Consider the following 22,893-nt stretch of genomic DNA (forward strand, 5'->3'; position numbering starts at 1 on the left):
CCCAGCAACTTCCTGCCATCCACCGTGACGACGTTCAAAGGCAGCGTGGCTGGTAGGAGCTCTATGCGATGTTGCTTGACGAAGTGCACCCCCACGAAGTCTGTGTTGCTCCCACTGTCAATTGTAATGGGAACTTCCAGGGTGCGTCCATTAGGTAGCTGGAGAGTTGCAGTGAGCTGCACCACTGGCTTGGGTGGCAGGGGGTCTGTGGGCTGCAAAAGCGCTGGGGACTGCCCTACTGACTCGCCTGGCTGTGCCCCAGCATCTCTGCTTCCAGCCAGGCATTGTCGTTTCCCTGAAACTGCTCTTCATGTTGTGCTTCTGCAGTTACTGATGCTAATGCTGCAGTGTGCTTGTGGAGCCTCTGGGGACACTCTTTGGCCATGTGCATCCCACTGTCACAGATGTAACACTTCCTGTTCCCTCTAGGAGGCTTCTTCTTGACTGCTCCGGACGCTGGGGCTCCGGCAGCTGACTGAGCCTTTGCGCTCCCCAGTTCCATTAGCTCCTCCCCTGCCTGCAGCTGAGGTGAGGGACGCGTACGTCCTGGATCTCTGGGAAGGAAAGGAGGCACTCTAGACGGTGCGTGCAGCTGGCTACCCCCCTCATTGCGCCAAGGGCGTTCTTCGTGGCGTACTCCAATGGCGAGCGCCCGCTGCACCACTTCTGCCAGGGTTTTAGGTCTGTCCCCCCTTGCCAGTTCATCTTTCACAGGGCCAGAGAGCCCCTGCCAAAACAAGTCTCTGACTGCCATAGAGTCTTTCTCCCATCGCAGCACATTCAGCAAAGCGAAAAAGCGAGCATGGTACTGACGTACTGTAGCCTTGCCTTTCCTTAAACCATGCATCTCTTGGCGTGCTACGTCCACATCCACGGTAGATTGGAAACAAGCGTCCATGCATTTGATAAATTCATCGGAGTCCCTTCGAGCAGGGCAATCCTCGCGCCACAGATTGCGCAGCCAAGCCCTCGCTTCCCCATGCAAGTGGGACACAATGAAACCCACTTTCTCCTCCTCATCTTTAAAGTCTTCGCGAAGCAAATGCAACGCATATTCTACGTCTGCTCGAAAACTGGGGTACTGCTTCAGGTTCCCATCGAAGTGGGCTACCAAGTTGCCTCCCCTTCTGCCCAGGGCTACTCCAGCAGATTTGGTTCCCGGGAACCCCACTTGGCATGCATGATCCCACCTGGCTTGCAGATCTTGGCACCGCTTCTCCGCCTCTTCCCCCTTCTTCTGGGAGACCACTACCGCAGTGGTAAGCTGGGAGACTGTGTTGCGTAGATCAGCTATCTGCTCCTCCATACTCATGGCTGCCAAACTTCGTGAGCTTTGCAAAAAAAATTTTGCGTACTGAAGAGAGGGGACTTACTGTCAGAGGCTGCCTCAGGTCTCAGCTCACAAAAGACCAACGCCAAGATCTTCTTATATACAAGGATGTTTATTGCAGTTCATTAATAGTTCCACAACCGAGGCGCGCAGCCCTGCGTCTGTTAACCTTAGACATTTGAAGTCCCCTCTGAATCGGTCCCGCCCCTACACCAGTTTAAGAGGCTTGTGCTGGTCCACCTCTTTCTGTCTTTCCTTTTCCGCAGGGTCTTTCTGCCCCCCTGGGTTCCTTCCCTCCTGCTTTCCCCTGAAGCGGATTCCTCAGATGCCTGCTCCCCCCTCCTTCGTGCTTTGGGGCCAGGCTCCTCCTCCGGGCTCTCTGCATTTCCGCGCGCCTCCACATTTGAACTTGGCGCGCGTTCGCTACCCCTGACCTTCCTCTTGACACTCACACTACTCCCTGTACTACTCTCCGCCCCTTCCGGCAGGACGTCCTGCCCCGATCTCATTTCCCTGTCTCCTTCCTGCTCTGCTCCGTGTGTCCCACTGGGAACTCCCCCCTCTTCACTCCGTTCCTGCTGGGAAGCCAGCCCCGATCTCCCACTCCCACTCGGGGTTTCCCTGCTGCTTCCCTGCTCCTGGCAAGTCCCCCCTGTGACCCCCCTTGGCCTGACCAGGGGCGCCCCCTTCTGGGAATCCTCCGATTCACTTGAGAGACTCATGGAAGACCTCAAGTCATTGTCATCCTCTTCCTCACTCTCCTGAGATTCTTCCCCATCGCTCTCCGTCTCCCCCCTCACCTGTGCCTCTGTCCCTGAACCCCTGACAGCATTGTTATAACTTAGCCATGAAAATGTTGACATTCTCTGGAGATGAGAATAAGCTTTGTGGTAGCAGTCATCAAATTGTCACAAGTCTGTACTTTTGTCTGTGCCATTTCCCCCCACCACCACTACCTGCCAACTTAGTATAACACTTCATCCATCAGATGAAGTACACTTTAGTCTATGAAAGCTTATGATATAATGAATTTGTTTAAAGTGCCACACTTTGTTGCTTTTCCTGCAGTGGACCGACATAACTAACCTTCTGGAAACTTTTCGTCTCGCCATTTCCACAGATGTTTAACATGAAAGTATTACAGTGTGCAGACCTTGCTGAATGTGAGATTTCAGTCATACTCCTCCAGTAACTTCAAGTGGTTTAAATAAGGCCACACAAAAAATTCAAAATGCAGAGTTAGCTGTATATACTGACAATAGCTTATGAAAGGTAAAGTTTAAAAAATTAAACATAGGCAATTTCATTCAGTGAGATGCTAGCGCTACAAAAGCAAACTAATTAGTGTTTTGGCTGCTGTTGTGTTTCTAAACTTTTGGCATCGACTGAATACGCTGTTTAGAAAACTTTTTTATGATTTTATTGGTGCATTCACCAGTGTCAATGACAGAAATTTATCTTGCTTTAGCAAATCAACAGATTTTTTTCTTCTGCTAAATGTTTTTGGCAACACAGATGGAGAGCACAGCAAAGAAGGTTCCACTCAGAGGCGTCAGATAACTGAATGGGTTGCTTCCTCCATTTAGACCAGCTTGTTGACTTGGCAAAGAGCCTTGGTCAAGTAATACAACCCGTGCTTCTGCCATTTGTTAATTCTGCATAATTAAACACCAATTATACATAGCATTGTTTCATACCAGGCTCCTCAGCTGGCTTTTCTTTATTATGGTTTTATGCCAGTTTCCTTCCTTATTACCAAAAATTACTGTGTATTTGTTATTCTAATGAGAAGTTTTAAAGGAAATCATATTTTTCTAAAGACAGAATGGCAAGTGATTGTAGAAGATGGTGCTTATTTCATGAGCAAGACATTGCATTTAATAGGTGTTTTTACTCTTTTGTCTCAGTGTATGTGAGAATTCTGTAGAGTAATATCACTGGCCTTTTTCAAAACAGATATTCTGGTGAATGTATAAATGAGGCATACAAGTGCACATCAGTGTTAATTGCTATTAAGGGTCTGCCTAGATGATTACATGGTAGGAAATGTAAATGTAGACTTATAATTCAAATATTCAAACTCCTTAATCAAAGAATAAAAACCCTTAAGTATTTTTGTATGAATTAAGGATATTCTTAAAGTTAAGCATGGATTTGGCATCTTGAACTAGAAACTGATTGTGCTGGAATATTTGGATGTAAACTGATTAGTTTACTTTGACTAAAATCCAAGGAGTCAGCCCTTTCACATGCCAGCTCAAGTCTGTTTCAGTTCATGTGCTATTGTAGACTGGACAATATATAAGGCTTATATTTTGGGGAAAATGAGATTCTTCAAATAAATGTGTGTCCTGTTTGCAAAGGCAATGCAGAGCTCTATTAAGTTAGAGACTAATGTGGAGGGGGCAGCAGAGGATGAATGCTGGGGTCATATGCCTACCCACACTGTATATACAAACTAATAATAACCAGATCCTTTAAAACTTGGTTTTGCTGCTTGAGGCAAAACAGGAATATGTCACCCCCCCCCCTTCACAGCCACCACACCACCAGCGCTGCACCTCTCTTACTTGTGTTGAGCCGTAGTGCCTATAAAGCGCTGATAGCAGTGCCGGCTCCCAGCAAGGTCTCACCAAAATCTTGCAAGATCTTGTGCACTTTGTAAGATGTCACCGGAAACACGTGTCACTGCCAGCACCATTTCTCTACTGGCAACGGGGTGGATGGTGGACACAAGGCAGGCGCCACCTTTTGGGCTTCTACCGCTCGACGGAGGCACCTCATTAGTGGGCCAGTCAGCCTGCATGGGTCAGACTAATATTCTGAAATTTCTGATGAAGCAAATCCATAGGCGCCGACTCCATGGGGCTTGAGGGGGCCCGAGCCCCCTCAAAAATTCGTTTGGGGGGGCTCTGCCCCCCCAATAATCTCCGGCGCCCCTCCAGCAGAGCGCCATCGCCGCCCCTCCCCCAGCCCAAAATGCACAGGGAGGGGCGGGCTGCATGCCTCCTGCCCTCCCTCCCGAGCAAAAGCTCCACCCAATTTCCTTTGGAGCTGATTAATAGGCGCAGCACGCTCTCCCCTATTCGCTCACGAGGAGGCGGCGCCACTTTATTTGCATATTCATGAGCTTATTTATTATTCATGAGCTTTCCCGGGCCCCCCCAATATTTTTTATAAGTCCGCGTCCCTGAGCAAATCCCTCAGGTGCCTATATAGACCAGTAACATGTAAAGAACATTTTGTAAGCTATGGAGCTAGTAGCAGCAATGACAGTATCTCCCATGGCTAAACAGCTTGCATCCTGCGCACCAGTATTCTCTTATTTTGCGCAATGTGCCTGGAGAGCCGTAGGTCTACTATACCCAAGATGCACCATGCCACAGTCTTGAAAGAATCTAGGACCTAGTTCTGACTGAAACTCTGGACTGTACTACTTCAGACTACAGATAGTGTTTACATGCTTAAATATTCACACACACACACACACACACACACACACACAATCTTTCCACAGAGATAATTACAGTGGTGCCTTGGGTTAAGAACTTAATTCATTCTGGGGGTCCATTCTTAACCTGAAACTGTTCTTAACCTGAAGCACCACTTTAGCTAATGAGGCCTCCCTTTCTGTTCTCATCCTGAAGCAAAGTTCTTAACCCAAGGTACTATTTCTGGGTTAGCGGAGTAACCGAAGTGTCTGTAACCTGAAGCGTATGTAACCCGAGGTAGCACTGTATATGTCATTATTAATGTTCATGCCATGACCTATTGCTATGAAGATGTAGGGAACTTTTCGCTCTCTATATGTTGTTCTTTTTTTGGACTGGTTCCACAGAGGTGTTTTTAAAGATGTTTTTATTTATGCCCAATATGGATGAATAAGCACCTTCCAGTGTCTGAGGCAATATGAATACCAGTTTCTGGGAATCAGAAGTGGGAGGAGTATTGTAGTTCTTATGTTCTGCTTGTGGGATCTCCATAGGCATTTGATTGGCCACTGTGAAAACAGTGCCCTGAACTTAAAATCTTGTGGTTTTAATACCTGGTTTAATTCACGATACACTATGTTGTACTCTTTTACACATTCATAAATTTTATATAGACAAGCTCTTTTGAGTCCTTACTTATGTGCTTGTGCTGATAATTTTATGTTGAACTAATCAATGCTGTTTATTTTGAGAGGCAGGTTGCATAATTGCATTTTTCAATATGTAGTTGGTATGAAATAGGCAGTATAAACAGTAAAAATAACAGCTCTTGATGTTCAGTATAATAATCCCTTATTTATATTTCTTTGTATGCATATTTCTTCTGCTATACAATCCTCATGTAATTCACATTTCATGAAATCATTCCACATTTCTACATATGTTTAGTAACCATGTGCTCACAGTTGAGACAGGGCATTAAAGTTTAATAGAAAATTGGGTAGTGATGTTTTTCTTCCATTTGTATATTTGATTTCTTTTTCTTTTTCTTCCTATGTAATTCCATACTTCCCACCCACCCGCTTCCAAACAACAGCTGCATTTCAGCATTAAGTCCACATCTACAAGGTTCTCCCTTGAGGCAGCCAAGCACCTCCTTGACCTCTGTGATACTCTTGAATAGAGGCAAAAATCAGGAAAAAAATTCTTTAAACTAGATTATCAGTAAGATAGTCCACTGTTGCCTGTGAAATTCTAGGTTGATTTTTACTACCTTAAATATGACAAACAAGTTATGGTGAGAGTAGGATTTTTAATATCTATTACTAGTTGATCCGATATTAAAAGCAACTTTCTCAACAATGCTTTTCCTAAAATGTATATTTTTCCTCAAGGTTTACAGAAGACTAGGCATGCCTGGTTTGCAGCCTTGGAAATACCCACCCTCTCTCTCTCTCTCTCTCTCTCTCTCTCTCACACACACACACACACACACACACACACAAGCTGATAGCTACAGCATGCAGTTTCCCCTTTAAAACAGAAGTAAGAGGGTGGAGAGGATGCGGGTGGTGCTGTGGTCTAAACCACTGAGCCTCTTGGGCTTGCTGATCAGAAGGTTGGCGGTTCAAATCCCCATGACTGGTTGAGCTCCCATTACTCAGTCCCAGCTCCTGCCAACCTAGCAGTTTGAAAGCACACCAGTGCAAGTAGATAAATATGTATCTCTCCGGCAGGAAGGTAAACGGCGTTTCCATGCATTGCTCTGGTGTCGGTGTTCCGTTGCTGGCCACATGACCCAGAAAAACTGTCTGCGGACAAAGGCTGGCTCCCTCGGCCTGTAAAGCGAGATGAGCGCCGCAACCCCAGAGTCATCTGTGACTAGACTTAACTGTCAGGGGTCTTTTACCTTTACCTTTTTAAGAGGGTGGAACTCAATGTTGTACAAGCAGACTTCCACTTGTGCTTCCTCTCCTACCCCTTGCATCTCCCCATGACCCTCCAAATCTGCTTCACAGGGACCCGATTTTGGGGGGTCTACATGGAGCTTCAGTGGAGAGAAGGAGGAGCAGGTCTGCAATGTCAGTGGAATCAATTTGTTCACACATGGACACTATTGGACAAACCACAGAAACTTTGTTGGCTAGCCCGTAGGCTTGGGTCATCTATTATATATATCCGGTGTAATTGAGGGTGAAAAGCACAATTCTGCATGTTCATTTATACAATACATAAGCATGAATAGTCAAAGAAAGGCTTCACTTTAACAATCCAATTTACTTAATATTGTTTTTACTCATATTTTTTTCAGCTGTACTTTCTTGTTGATGCAAACTGCCCACCAGCCTACAGAAATGTAGATAAATATATTTTAACAAAAGTTTTCCGTATTGACATGCTTAGTGATCAACATACAATTTCTGTTCACACTCTTAATGTTTATTATCTAATGATAATAATATAATTATCTTTGAGAATACTTTGCAATAATTGCTAGTAATTGACTTTTTAGAAAATGTGGCATATGAAAACACTTTCATCTGAAATTAATGTCCTAGGAACATACACTGAAAAACAGTTTTAGAGTATGCCTATATTCACCTTGGCTGAATGATGCATAAAGAATTGAACACAAAGGAAAATCTATATAGTCATTAGTTGGCTTGCCCTCTAGGTATGACAAATGAAGGAACAGCTTAAATTCAAACAACTTTTGGATACTGGAGTGAAAGGCCAAACCATAATGGTTTTAATAAATCAAATTTTAAATACTGATATGTTTAAAATTGTCATATCTATTTGCCAGTCAGTTTTGGGATAAGCTGGCAAGCATTCAGATATCACAAAATGTCTTTGTTTTATTTTTATTTTTTTTATGTTAATAGCACACTTGGAAAATGTAACATGCAGATGCAATGCTGCATACGAAAAATAGTTTTATTTTTTGTTATACCAAGGTATTTTTACACTTTGAATCATTATGAGTGTAGCTAAAATCTTACGGCTGGGTTATTTATAGAATATAAGATGCAAAGGAAAACCTAATCTGAGAGGCAAAAGCCCATTACCTGCATTTAAAGCAGCACAGTCCTATAAAAGTAAGTCCCACTGTGTTTGGCGATGCTTATTTCCAGATAAGTGTATACAGGATTGCTGCCTAATTCTCTTCTGTTAGACAAAAGACCAACTAGTCAATATGCCTGTCAAAAGGCAAGATCATTCATCTATCTGCTCCTCTGGCATTCCCACCCCACTACCCTGATCAATACACACAACCCAACCTAGACTGTACTACTGAGCAAATGGAAGTGCCACTGTGCAAATAGCTCTACAATGATAACACATACTTTAGGAATTCTATATACGGTACATTTTCAGATGTGTACAAAACTCTTTCTCTTACTTTCTGAGATCTGTTTTGGAAACTAAATTTATGTGGGATTAAATTTACTTGTATACTCCTTTGGTCTCTAATCCTATCCAAAGTTACCAGAGAGCAGGACATGTACAATACAGTTTTCAATAAAATATGCATATAATCACTTTCCCCCTCTTCTTTCCCAAAGAGTAGCCACATCGTGTGTTTAGGTGTGACATGTTGCAGACAGGGCTGTAGCTAGGGGTGAGGTGGGCTTCCGACAGGGGTGCAGGCAACAGGGGGGTGCAAAATTGGCTTAAAATGTAATAATAATAATAATAATAATAATAATAATAATAATAATAATAATAATAATATTAATAATAATAATAATTTATACCCCCCCATCTGGCTGGGCTTCCCCAGCCACTCTGGGCGGCTTCCAACAAAATATTAAAATACAGTAATGCATCAAACATTAAAAGCTTCCCTAAACATGTCCATAAATATAAATATTGATTATTGACTCATACAGGAGGCAGCAACGAAAACCATCCCAATGAAAAGGAAATGCAAGAAAGCAAAGTGGCTGTCCAACGAGGCCTTACAAATAGCGGGGGAGAGAAGGCAAGCAAAATGCAAGAGAGATAGTGAAAGATACAGGAAATTGAATGCAGATTTCCAAAGAATAGCAAGGAGAGACAAAAGGCCTTTTAAAATGAGCAATGCAAAGAATTAGAGGAAAACAATAGAATGGGAAAAACCAGAGATCTGTTCAAGAAAATTGGAGATATGAAAGGAACATTTCGTACAAAGATTACCATAATAAAAGACAAAAGTGGAAAGGACCTAACAGAAGCAGAAGACATCAAGAAGAGGTGGCAAGAATACACAGAGGAATTATACCAGAAAGATATGGATGTCTCGTACACCCCTGGTAGTGTGGTTGCTTACCTTGAGCCAGACATCCTGGAGAATGGAGCCAAATGGGCCTTAGAAAGCACTGCTAATAACAAGGCCAGTGGAAGTGATGATACTCCAGCTGAACTATTTAAAATTCTAAAAGGTGATGCTGTTAAGGTGCTACACTCAATATGCCACAAGTTTGGAAAACTCAGCAGTGGCCAGAGGATTGGAAAAGATCAGTCTACATCCCAATCCCAAAGAAGGGCAGTGCCAAATAATGCTCCAACTACCACACAATTGCACTCATTTCACATGCTAGCAAGGTTATGCTTAAAATTCTACAAGGCAGGGTTGGGCAATATGTGGACCGGGAACTCCCAGAAGTGCAAACTGGATTCCAAAGGGGCAGAGACCAAATTGCAAACATGCGCTGGATTATGGAGAAAGCTAGAGAGTTCCAGAAAAATATCTACTTCTGTTTCATTGACTACACAAAAGCATTTGACTTTATTGACCACAGCAAACTATGGCAAGTTCTTAAAGAAATAGGAGTGCCTGATCACCTCATCTGTCTCCTAAGAAATCTCTATGTGGGACAAGAAGCTACAGTTAGAACTGGATATGGAACAACTGATTGGTTTAAAATTGGGAAAGGAGTATGACAAGGCTGTATATTGTCTCTCTGCTTATTTAACTTATATGCAGAATTCATCATACAAAAGGATAGACAGGATGAATCCCAAACCGGAATTAAGATTGCCAGAAAAATTATCAACAACCTCAGATATGCAGATGACACAACCTTGATGGCAGAAAGCGAGGAGGAATTAAAGAACCTTTTAATGAAGGTGAAAGAGGAGAGTGCAAAATATGGTCTGAAGCTCAACATCCAAAAAACGAAGATCATGGCCACTGGTCTCATCACCTCCTGGCAAATAGAAGGGGAAGAAATGGAGGCAGTGAGAGATTTTACTTTCTTGGGCTCCATGATCACTGCAGATAGTAACAGCAGTCACAAAATTAAAAGACACCTGCTTCTTGGGAGAAAAGCAATGACAAACCTAGGCAGCATCTTAAAAAGCAGAGACATCACCTTGCCGACAAAGGTCCGTATAGTTAAAGCTATAAATCAGTAGTGATGGATGGAAGTGAGAGCTGCACCATAAAGAAGGCTGATCGCCGAAGAATTGATGCTTTTGAATTATGGTGCTGGAGGAGACTCTTGAGAGTCCCATGGACTGCAAGAAGATCAAACCTATCCATTCTGAAGGAAATCAGCCCTCAGTGCTCACTGGAAGGACAGATCCTGAAGCTTGGACTCCAATACTTTGGCCACATCATGAGAAAAGTAGACTCCCTGGAAAAGACCCTGATGCTGGGAAAGATTGAGAGCACTAGGAGAAGGGGACAACAGAGGACGACATGGTTGGACAGTGTTCTCGAAGCTACCAGCATGAGTTTGACCAAACTGCGGGAGGCAGTGGAAGACAGGAGTGCCTGGTGTGCTCTGGTCCATGGGGTCATGAAGAGTCAGACACGACTAAATGACTAAACAACAACAAAATTGCCTCATAAGAAATGGTTTTAAATAGAGGGTGAATTGAATGGGTGGAAGGGGGTAGTTGGAGGAGAGGCGGAAAGAAGAGCTAATTTGTCCGTAGCTAGGGGGCGCAATCTGGACAGTTCTGCCAGGGGCGCAAGATCACCTAGCTATGGTTCTGGTTGCAGAGTAACAAATTTTTTGTGGAAGGAGCCTCCATAGGTCACAGTCTCTTGCCTTAAAAAGTTGTATCACAATACACTTGTTAAAGCTTCGCAGAATTCTCTTTGTTGTGTCTCCTTTAAATTGTTTTATGTGGCACCGTGCAGCAGGAACTAAAAAATGTTGCTGAAACATTATCAAATTTATATTATATTCGTAGAACAGGGACCATGACACAGAAAGTTCCTGGATTATGCAGTTGACAGATTGCATTAAGATATTAAAAAACTAATGTCTACAACAGGATTGCTTCTCCATTGCACTTGTCAAAGATATATGAGAGGAGGGAATGACCAGAAGCTGCCATATTGTTGGCTACACAAATAATTTTCCTGTGCTAGCAAAGCTAACAGGACCGGCACAAGATAGGATATGGTGCCATCCAAAGTGAGGACAACTTCCACCAAGCTTCCTACTCCTCACACCTCTCCCTACTGTTTTGCTGCTAACACAGAAGCAGCACATCTCTGCCTCCATCTCCTCATTCTTATTCTGAGAAAGGAATGTGGGTCCTTACTCAGACTGAGGCTTTCTGGGGGGATATCACCTAGGAGACTGCCTATGCCACAACTGCTTTTTTAGGGCAGCTAGACAATTTTTAAATAAAGCCTTAAAATTAAATGTAAAATTAAGAACTTAAATAATGGCATCCTCTAGCCCTAGCCATCCCGGGAAAATGGCAGCACAAGCCCTCTCCTGGGTCACATTTTCCAGAATGGCTTGCTGTGACAGAGCCCCTTGCCTTCCAACAAGGCAGAAAGGAAGGGGTGGTGCCATAACTGCATTAGTAGCATAAATACATTAAAAGCAGCAGAAGGTGGGGAGAGGAGTGGTAGGCAAGGCAACTGAGGGGAGAGTTGGGAGGCTAATTCACCACAACAACTTCGTCTGCCTTGAAACCATTTTCACATTTTACCTGATAGGTGAGCCAACTGATAGGTGAGCCAACTATGAAAGTTATACACTAGCCATTTCCTAGGGAAGTTAATGTGACTTACTTCTGAGTAGACATATAATATTTTTAAAACATCAATGCTTTGTTTTTACTTTGAGCTTATAAATAATAGTCAAGGCAGGGATCCTCTAAACACCTCATTCCCTTCAAATTATTCCAATCAAAAACCATTTTTAAATATGTTGGTTCTAGTCCAAACATTCTGTTATGTGGAATTTAGAACATGTGCAAACTTTGCTCTCTTTATAACTACTGAAGTAGCATCTTAAAAAAGCACAGCAGTGCCATGAAACAAACCCTTTACAGACCTTATTTGAAAACATGGAAAGGGTGGAGCAGGAGTTTGTGTTCGCAAACTCCATGCATTCATTGAAATCACAAAGGGCCTATACAAATTCCACTCTCATCTGTGGAAGCAGGCTGGGAGCAAACCTTGCAACCCCTACTTGTGCACCTGTACCAGCACACGGATGCTAAAACCCACAAGCCTATTGATTAGGTCATGGTGACCATCCTAAGGTCAAAAAATTCCCAGGAAAAAATCAATGTGTATTGATTTGTAAAGCCTTTTGCCCTTAAGTTAGTGGTTGGCTGGCTTAAAAAAAACAACTCAAAATGGTGGTTCAGTATGCTGTACACTTCAAATAGAGTTGCACATTCTTTTAGTTGCTGATAACATCACATTAGTATTGTGTTACTCCCTGATTAATAGATACAGCCTAAACGATACAAGAAGATTATCCCGGCAACCCAAAAAGGTATTAATATAATTCCAGAACACGATTTTTTAAAAAATCATCATCATCATCTTGGTAATAGTCTTATCTTTATTCTCTCTGTGAAAGTCACCAAAGAAATCCACAATTCAATTAAAGTATCATATCTACTGGCTTCCCAGTATCAAAGGTTTTTTTGCTAAAGAAATTTATCAACCTATCTGACATCCATTGAGCCCTCACCAATGGATGCATAGACTTATATTTTCAATTAATGAAACTCTCTTTCATCTCCAGAGGGTGTTTCAATAGTCTTTCTGGATTAAAAGTCTGTTTTACTGGAGTCTAATTATAATAGGCTATTTTCAGCTGTACTTTTGTATGCTAGCCATAGTCTACTGTTCAGCAATTACTTGATGTATGTCTAACAGATTAGGGTTATATGCTGGACCTGGAGGGGAAGGGGCAGAAAAGTAGATACACCATTTTCCAACAGTTGGGCATGTCCCTGTTGGGAGATATACATTTCTTGACTTCTATATTCTTTGAGGGCCATATTTGAAATGACTGTTACTGTTATTTGTCTCTGCTTACATGAAACTTGAGAAGAGAGTGTTTTATATTTGGGAGGAATAAACACCTATACTGTTGTTTCAGCAGCCTTGTGTGAGTTAAATTCATTGTATTTTTCAGTGTTCATGCTTTATTGCTCTGGGCCCTGTGACTATAAGGGTGTTTTTTTCCCCTCCCCCTAGTTATTTCAGGGGTTCCCAGATACCCATGAGGTTTTTGAAATTGCAGCTGCAGGCTAATAGTCTCATGCTCAGGTTGTACAATATTACAAATTGACAGCACCTCAAGGTATCTGTTTGGTTGCTGTAAACCCTGAATGCCCCTTGCTGTGCTGCATGATTGCCTATGTGATATTAATTTTCTAAGGCTGAAATTTGACAAGATAAGAGTAGTTATTGATTATTATCCTCCCCAGCCGTTTCATTTCAGAACTTGCTTTCATTCTCCCAGCCAAGTTCATAAACTTTTAGGTAATTTTGACCCTGTGCTTTCTTTTGAGGTTCACATTGATCACACAGAGGAATGAGAGCCTTGGACAAACTTTTATTATAGATTACTGGAGAGTGATACATTAATTTACAATCTATTTAGTAATCTTTCTCAGTTCAGATTTTTAGGCTTTTGCTGTGTGTGTGTGGATGGATTGTGTTTGTCACTTAGACAAAAATTGACCAGTTCCTGTTTCGTTCATCTGATTTTAAAAATAATATTCTAGTTTTGTTGGCAGTTGGTAAAGCACAAAATATGATCATGTTGCTGTTTTTCCTGTTTTTACTAAAATTAAAGCCTTTGCAAACTAGTCAAAAAGATGGACATATGTTGTAGTTACCTCTCTACCTATCTTTGTCTGAAGGTCCTCTAAGCTAAAAGGGAACAACACCTCTCCCTCCTGCAACAGTGCTGGATCCAATATCTGTCCTAATCTATGAACCTAGTTCTTTAAACTTAGTACATCTAATAGGAAGGTAAAGTCTGGCTAGGTCTAAGAGTATAGATGGAGACAAAGAGGTCTCTTAGGAGGACACCCATTCCAAACTAGGTTGGGCAGTTGAACCACAAACTACCAGTACCTCTGTTTCTTCTGAGTTGAGTCATAGCCTATTGGACCTTATCCTGTCAAGTGCTGTAGTCAGTGGTTTAACATAGACATTAAACAGCATGTGGGATAAAACAGACCTGTGAAATCTCATAGAATAACCACCAAGGGGTCAGTAACAATCCTCCAGCACCAACCTCTAGAATCTGCAATCCAAGGAGCAGCACAACCATGGCTCTCATTGTGGCCATGAGGTCCTCCATATCCTGAGACGTCAGCATAGAAGTTAAAAATACTCCATCCTAGAAGCCATCAACACAAATCGAGACAATCTTGAGCAGCTGAGACAGGAATATTGATGAGCAGCATATCAGCAGAATCCCTCAGGTACCCAACCCAAGACACAAACACTCAAGATTAGCACTCACAGGACAGGAAGTCTAAAGAGAAAGATGGAATTCCTATAAACCAGGGGTGAGGAATCTTTTTAAGGCTGGGGACCACATTCCCTTCTATGCAGCCTTCTGGGGGGCACTTGTCAGTGGTGGGTGAGGCCAGAGGCGAAGGTGGACAAAGCAATGGATGCGAATTATACCTTTGCACAGTAAGATAGTTTCTACACACTCACACATTCCATTCTAACCTCCATCCAGAAATCAAGAAGCACTATCAGAGTTCATGGCCACATTCCAGTCAGGCAAACATATTTAAGCAGGGTGTCAAGCAGGGCTGGTGACGGGTGTGTTGCAGTTTGGAGGATGTTTGGCCTGGAGATAGTCTGGATGGCCACTTATAAAGTCCTGAAAGACTGCATTAGATGTTTCCCACCTGTGCCATAGGGCATAGCAACCTACCCACCCCTACCATACTACTCTTGAGTCTATGTTGGTGCTTTAGCAAACACCCAGAGGGGCATTGGGACAGCCTCAGCTAGGATGCTTCAGATAGGATAGGCCCTCCTTTCTCAAATAAATATGCCACTCCACTCTCAGGAATGCCCCCCAGGAACCTCTGGGGAATGTTTGCTCCTGTATGAACACATAGGTATTTGAATTCTTTCCCTGCTAAGTGTGCATTCATGTTACACAGTATTTTTCTCAAAATGAATAGATAACAAAAAACAGATGAGAATCTATTTGCTTACCACATTTCATTTTCTAATACACAGTTTTGATGAAAGTAATGAAATTAAATTGACCTTTTTCCACTGATAGGTAAACTGTATAACAGTGATTACTGTTTCTCAAAGTAGTATAAGGAAAACAGATCACCAAAAGGTCTTTTTCCTTCATCTTACTCTGTGTTTTGTTTTGTTTCCTTTGAGCATCTCTTCTTTAATTAGTTGATTTCTATCTAGCCCATATTACTGAATTTATGGACAGCAATATTAATGGACATTTTGAAGATGATCATTAATAAAAGATTAGGCAAAAGCAAATGTGTATAAACTACTATCAATATTAGAACTGTGTTCTGCAAATTGGATCAATTCTCATTGATTCCTTTCACTAATCTAGAGTAATGTAGGAAGATGCATCTGAAAAAGAGTGCTGAACACACTGAAACCCTAGTGTGAGAAATGATGTGTCTTTAAAGATCACTTTGTAATGTTAAGATTGTGGAAAGCAACAAAGAAAGTCAATGTTCACTGAAATGGTTCCTGCCTCAGTTTGGTTTAAAGCAACAATCCATTTTATTGTACACATGGCCCATGCACTTAATAGATCACCTTCTGCTCTTAATTAATTTGGTGAAATCTAGATTATTTAGCGTAAATGAATAGAAGACTCAAAACTTCTAACACAGAATGGACTTCAGACTTTAAGTTGTTTTTGTTTAATAATATGGAAATGCCAAATCATTTTAGCTGAGATCATCAGAACTGAACAAGGAACCTATGAAAACTATACAAAAGCACTTGATCTTACCCCTGGCCAGCGTATCCTGGTGGAATATGTATTTAATGCAAATTAGAATGTAATTTATTAGAATTAAAGAAACTGTGATATATCAGTAGTAGGCAACTAAGATTTAAATGGTGTTAAATATTGATTGAAAGAGGGAAGTCGATGGATTTAATCAACATAATTATAAATGAGTAGTACTAAAACTAAATATGTTGCATCTTTTAAATATTTATTGAACCTGTATTTAAATATTTATTGAACCTTATATTCTTTTAGAAAGTATCAACTATTTGCAGTGTTCAGTTTTACCCTAACTATATGAAAAAAAATGCGGGCAGTCCTCTTAGTGGGTGGGTGGGTGGGTGGGTGTGAACACAGAGTAGAGTCAGATACTGATTAATACATTGGCTACATTGTAATTCAAAGCAAATGTTATTCACATATGCTTGCTAGGGCTATTTGACATACTACACTTTTAGCATATGCATACAGTATATCTGCTTAATGCATTAATGTGTGAGAAAGCAAACACTAAGTTTTGAAAGACATATATGTATATCTGGGGAGCCATGATTTGTTAAACTTTGCTGCAGCAAGCACATATCTTTAAAAACATAATGTATGAAGCACTCTTTACGTATGGTTAGATCTGCTGTAGCTAGCACACTGTTGGAACTATATAATCTGCTGCAGATTATCAATATTTGTTATCAAGCGCATTTCCTAAAAATAATCCAGGGCTCTTTGTGTTTGTAGTATTAGATGCAATTAAGAGACACGTAAACATGTTCAGGAACTGTTAAACACAATTGGACTTCAGCTCACTTATTAGAGAATAAACTAACTCACCTCAGTTGGATTTACTTGTGAATACTGTAATGTTCAGAACTACACTGAACAATGCTTCACTGCATGCTTTAGTCCCATTGAAGATCTGATTTATTGCTTCTTTTGGAAAGTCAGGTGTGAAGTGGTCAAGAGATGAAAAGGAGTCACTGACTTATATTCTAAGTAGCTTAAGATGGGAATCTCTTCAATGCTATCTAAGCATTCAAAGCTCAGTATTAATATTTAAAACAGGTGGCAACCAGCAACAAAAATATTTCCATGCCTAACAAGAATGTTTCAATTCAAGGCTCTAGCCAGCTCAAGCAAGAGAGAACTATATTTCAGATAGGTTAAAATGGGAAATAGCAATATTTTATTTCCCTCCTGAACTACCCACCTGACACTTGCACATTAGAGGGATCAGATTCAGCCCTGAGCATTAACTCTTTTTTTCTGTATGGATGGCATGGAGGAAGGTTATGGAGAAACTTTGTTTACTCCTTCTTAAATCTCAACATACAACAAGGGACAATCCACCATGAAACAAGGGGAGATCCACCCTGAATCTCTTCTCCTACTTGCTGTAAGCTGGCAGGGGCTCAAGCAGGCCAGCTGCCCCATCCTTTCCTTTTCCCTGTTGCCTGAAGCATTTCATGGTTCCACTTCTCGTAATGCTAAATCCTTGAAAACATTTGTTGGGTAAGCATTTTTTAGAATCACCAGTGCTTGGTTTGTTTTTTTAAAAAAATACTATTACATTGCACATCTAGAGAACCTTCTCAAATAAACAGAAGCTGCAGAGGTCTCCTTTCCAGCGATTCTAATACCCGGCCACTTTGTGTCTCTACATGATACGAGAAATTTTGCACTATGAGATTTTTCCAGGAGCTCAGGAGAATGTAGAGAAGTTGTTTACCTAGGGTACAGTTTTATTAGCACATCTTTTGTATCAATGTTATTAGAAGGACTCTAACCACAGAATTTCGTGGATGCTCAACCAGGTCTAGCATGGTGTGGCTGGAAGAGACAGAGAGAGGCAGAATCCCAAGCAGAACTTCATGTCCAATAGCTCCCTGCATGCAAATAATAGAATCGTGTATTAGAGAGGACTTTTGATTCAGTTGCAACAGTCTCTTTCAGAGAAGTTTTCAAAGATGTTCATGAGATTACATATTACTGTGGTAGCAAGACAAATGGCCAAATGAATGAGGGGTTTTCACCTTTCTCCTCTATCTTATCCACAAAGGCTTTTTAAAAAGGAGACCTCAGTGATGTAAAGGGATACATCCAAGTTGTTTTTTTACATTTTGCTTTCTAATGGAAAGACTAGTCTGAAAAGGGTTGTACTTTTTATCAAAGCAGAAAATGCCTATCTTCCACCATAGTCAGAAGGTATGTGTACTGTATTGAATAAAAGGGTTGAAATAAATATTGTTTAATCACTGTATTTATCTTATTGAAGAATCACAGGTATTCTGAATATGTAATATCAGAAGTGCTATACTTTTTTTCCAAGTGCATTGACTTCTCTGTGATAAAGTACATAGATTTATGAATAAAATGTAAGTACTTAGATGACCAGCTAGGATACCGTTTAAACAAGACATTTGCAAAAAAAGAAGAAGAAAGCACACAGTACATAATATTTCTAGAATGCTACCTATTATTTCTGCATGGTTTGGGGGGGGCAAGGGAGATTATAGCCATATTTTTACGGGTAAAGTTATTTGAGTTCTCAGAACTTTCTGACGGGCTTTTATTTCAGTATGATTAAATATTGTTTAAAAAATATAGTACAATAAGCTCTGTATAGTTATTCTCCTACTAGCACCTATGATTTATATTTTTGCCCTTAAGATACTTTCTCCCCATTTTTAAATACATTTTTGCTCTGCTGCACTATGAATGGCTTCAAACTATTTGAAAATATTTTGTTTGCAGTTTAATTTTGGGGGACTGTACTCTGAGATTTTAAAAACATTTAAAAATGCTGTCCTTAATATTGCCCTTCAGTTCAGGAAAATATCTCTTTCTGATTACTATAAACTGTTGCCTTTTGCTAGATGTGATAATTCTCCTTTCCTTTGCTCCACCCCTGGATAAGAAATAGTGCTTATACGAGCCTTCCTCCTTATTTGACAAGACACTGCTTTTCCCCCTTCTTACAAAGAGGTAAAGTCCCCTGAGTCTGTAATTGCCAGGAGATGAAGCAATGATGGGGAGTGATCACAGTCAATAGCTTTGATTAACAATAAGGTAGAAAATTAGCAATGCTAGCATTCAACCACCCAGCCTCCTCTTCCCCATATGTCCACCACAGCATGTGCTGGCTGCTCTGCAGAGTGTAGACAGAACACTTCACAAGCTGTGAAATCAGAGTGAAGGTGCAACAGAAGAATAAAACTAGGGACACAGTAAACACAAGAGGAATTTTAAAACCACAAAGAATGTTGCTGAAGATATTGCAGAAGTTAATCCAGCCAATGGTGTGGAAGGATAAAGTATGCTGTGTGCTGTCACTGTTTGTTTTTCTGTCATATGTGGATTTACTTGTATATGGACACTATTTGATGGAAATGGCAACTACTGTTACTACTATGACCCCATCAGCAGCTCTGATGTTATTTCCAACAGACTCTGATGACCTCGAGAGAGGAAGCGACAGCGGAACACCACTTCCCACCTCAGATAATGAGGACAATTCTCTGGGCTACACAGGTAGAGTGCATCTTTCAAAACTACTACTTCCACTTTCCCATTTCCATCTGCCATTCCCATCAGTACATAACTGTTTAATCATCCTTGATGCCACTATCATAAAACATTGGTAATCAACCCAGAAGTTCAAAATACACTTCTGAATTTTTAAAGAGTTGCTTTTTTGAAGTCTGATGAAGTTGTTTACTACTGTTATTGAAAGGCATACAGTATTGTTTGAATGACATTGCTTATCCATTGTCTGGATTTTTCAGAAAACTCAATGTAATGTTTATGTCAAATACTTGATTTTTAAAAGATCAAAATCTGTCTTAATCTCTCTTATATGTAGATACAATATACTTTTCTCCCTTTTGCAAGATTCTTTAGTCTGTATTACATTAGGCACGTTAGAGCTATATCACATGAGACTACATCAAATGATTAACAGGCACAGTGACAGGACGGTGCATCAGAAATCTTTTTTCAATTCTTCTATCCTTATTAACACTGAGCACTGCACAATTAACCCTACTGTCATCTCAATTATGCAAGTGTCAACTCTGAATCTCTCCCATTGAGATTATTCATAAAGTTAAGTGCTAGTCAGTATCAGCAAGGCTAGCTGATGATAATCTGAAATAACTTGATCTGTAGAAAATGACAAGTGGATTATTGCACTTTCTGCTATAGACTGTGTTATACGCCTTTAAAGAAAATGTATCAATTCAAGATTTTTTTAAAAAACAACAACATGCATTTGTAGAGATTATTTTAATTGCTTATGAGTGGACAACATTTTATTAAATGTAAAACCCCATGTACTTCAGTTGTATAGAAGGTAAGGTGATAATTTTTTAATGATAATTATATATACACAGTACTTTATTTAATTATCCTGGCTTGCTTTACTAGTTCCTAGCAATTGTCTCTTGGAACACTTTGTAGCTCACACATTTTTACTTATTTGTTTGTTTATTTTGCCAAACTCATTTTATTTTTTTCCTCTGCAAGAAGTGATATTATCTATCTCTCCCTCTTGGTGTGTGAAGTAGATAATACTAAGAAATGGGAGCATGTCTCTCAGACTTCTACAATTAAAAACTGCAAGGCATATCTGGGTGCCCCCTCAAAAAAAAAAAAAGTATAAGGCACAACAGAATCTTATATTGTTTTATGCCAGATGTGTGAAATTTAAGTCAACTTACTGGTCTTTCAGACAACATAAAATGGTGGTTTCATATTTATAAGCATTTGAACTCTTACTCATGATCACTTATTCCACAATTCCAATGACAACATGGAGGTTTCTCCTAATTAAAGGGTTCCTTCTCTGGTTCTGTATCAGGAAAAACTCCACACATTACGTCCCATGTAGAGTTTTCAGTAATACTTAATTGAAAGAAGATCTGTTTGCACAGCAGAGCTCTAGAGCATGTAAATTGCTGATAACTTGTCCTGAAAAAAGACCTACTATGGTGAAATTGGTGTATATGCATATTATATCTGGTGAAAGGAATTCCAGAGTGGTTGAAATCTCTGTTGCTAGATATCAACAAATTCATTATTTTGCTCTCCCCCCCCACCCTTCTCACTTCCCCTGTCCTAGTCCTTCTTCATTACTTGCTGCCACAAGCAATGGGAGCTTGAAGTATGGCTAGTAAATGTCCCTGCACATTAAACTTCTTCCTCAGGAAACGGTGGTGTCATTCTTTTCCTGGGTTTTTCTTAGGATGACTTCCCCATGTGACTTTGGACCAAAGGTTCCAAAACTCAGCTCTCCTTCTCTAGTCATGCAAATACAACTTGGGAAGGTTTTCTTCCTTTTCCTGCAACTTCTACCAACCTGGTGTCCTCTAAATGTTTTGGACTACAACTCCCATCACCCCCAACCAGCATGGTAATGGTCAGAATGATGGGAGCTGTAGATGAGATTATGATGACATAATTTCCTGTGGACTAAAGCTTGCATTATCAGATACATGCTATATTCCTCAGTAGACATGTCTATAATGGTGTGTAATGTGAAAGCCAATGTTAAATGACAAAATTCAAAAAGCAGTTTGTGACAAAAAAAGAACAGAAATTTATGCAAAATAAACAGTGACTTGCCTGCTTTTTTGAAGGGTCTGTGCTTATTTTGCATGAATGTATGTGCTAACTGAGAGGGAGGCGGGTGTGCTGTGGTCTAAACCACTGAGCCTAGGGCTTGCCGATCAGAAGGTCGACGGTTCGAATCCCCACGATGGGGTGAGCTCCCGTTGCTTAGTCCCAGCTCCTACCAACCTAGCAGTTCAAAAGCATGTCAAAGTGCAAGTAGATAAATAGGATACCTTCCAACGGGAAGGTAAACAGTGTTTCCGTGCATTGCTCTGGTTTCGCCAGAAGCGGCTTAGCCATGCTAGCCACATGACCCAGAAAAACTGTCTGCGGACAAATGTTGGCTCCCTCAGCCAGTAAAGCGAGATCAGCGCCGCAACCCCAGAGTCATTCGTGACTGGACTTAACTGTCAGGGGTGTAACCTTTTTTACCTTTTTAGGTGCTAACTGAATATTAACAAACTCTGCTTTTTGCATTTCTTTGCCACTTAACTCCAAACTTTAACTCGTCTCATATGATATTGAGGAAGCAATCCTAATTATATGGTTCTATATGTAGGATTAGCATTTGATCATAACCTCACAATGCAAAGTAGTGATATGTTACATGTTTGCTTGTGTGAACATTTGACATGAAACATGAAATAATATTCTCCTGTGCCCATTACCTTCTCCCTTATGTTCCAACTTCTTACTGCCTACTTTGACAGTTTCTTTGAAGCCATAGATAATTCCTCCCACACAATCCCCACCATTGTCATATTATTGGCTATGTGTTTCCTGTAAATGAAGGTAACAAAGCCATCATGATGATGTCAAAATGTTGTATAACCAATCAGATTCCGCTATGGGATTATGCCACTAAAGACATATATAGCAATTGTTTTCTATGTAATAGGGGAAAGAAGGAAGACAATGCATGTTTGTTACTGAGGTAGCTAGGTAAACACACTCTCCTATTCTGTGCTATATTGTGGCGATTTCATCTGTGGCAAAACAGGGAGAATCACAGAATTAACAAAGTTGCCTCAGCAGATGGATATTCTTTTCACTTCAAACATTTTATCCTCTTTTGAACCCTTCCCCTGAAAAGTCCATTGGGCAAGCAGACCCAATTCCCCATGTGTATACCCTACTTATAATGGGTGATTGGCTGAAAGGTGTGGTAAACAGTCATCAATAGTTTTACACCTATCACCCAATCACCCATTACCACCACCCTTCTGAGTAATACCTCTCCCCACCCTCTCACTATATATAAGGGTCTGGTGCCTTCTGTTTCAGTGTATCTGAA

The 22,893-nt window shown here is 40.7% G+C and overlaps 1 protein-coding gene across 5 annotated transcripts in view; it reads left to right on the forward strand.

Moving 5' to 3' along the window:
• The window catches only part of ROBO1 (roundabout guidance receptor 1), a 586,675-nt gene that overhangs the window by 225,431 nt on the left and 338,351 nt on the right, over window positions 1-22,893 (forward strand). For 3 of the 5 annotated variants that reach the window (XM_028726911.2, XM_028726909.2, XM_077927267.1), the window contains exon 3: window positions 19,437-19,520. The exons of 1 other annotated variant lie outside the window; for it this stretch is intronic. In XM_028726911.2, the coding sequence (XP_028582744.2) occupies window positions 19,437-19,520 (84 nt within the window). Of the gene's footprint in view, window positions 1-19,234; window positions 19,521-22,893 lie in introns of those variants that run through there. One more of the 5 variants, XM_077927266.1, reaches the window with a different exon arrangement.

Source organism: Podarcis muralis, chromosome 4, assembly GCF_964188315.1.
Source record: "Podarcis muralis chromosome 4, rPodMur119.hap1.1, whole genome shotgun sequence".
NCBI classification, from domain to species: Eukaryota; Metazoa; Chordata; class Lepidosauria; order Squamata; family Lacertidae; genus Podarcis; species Podarcis muralis.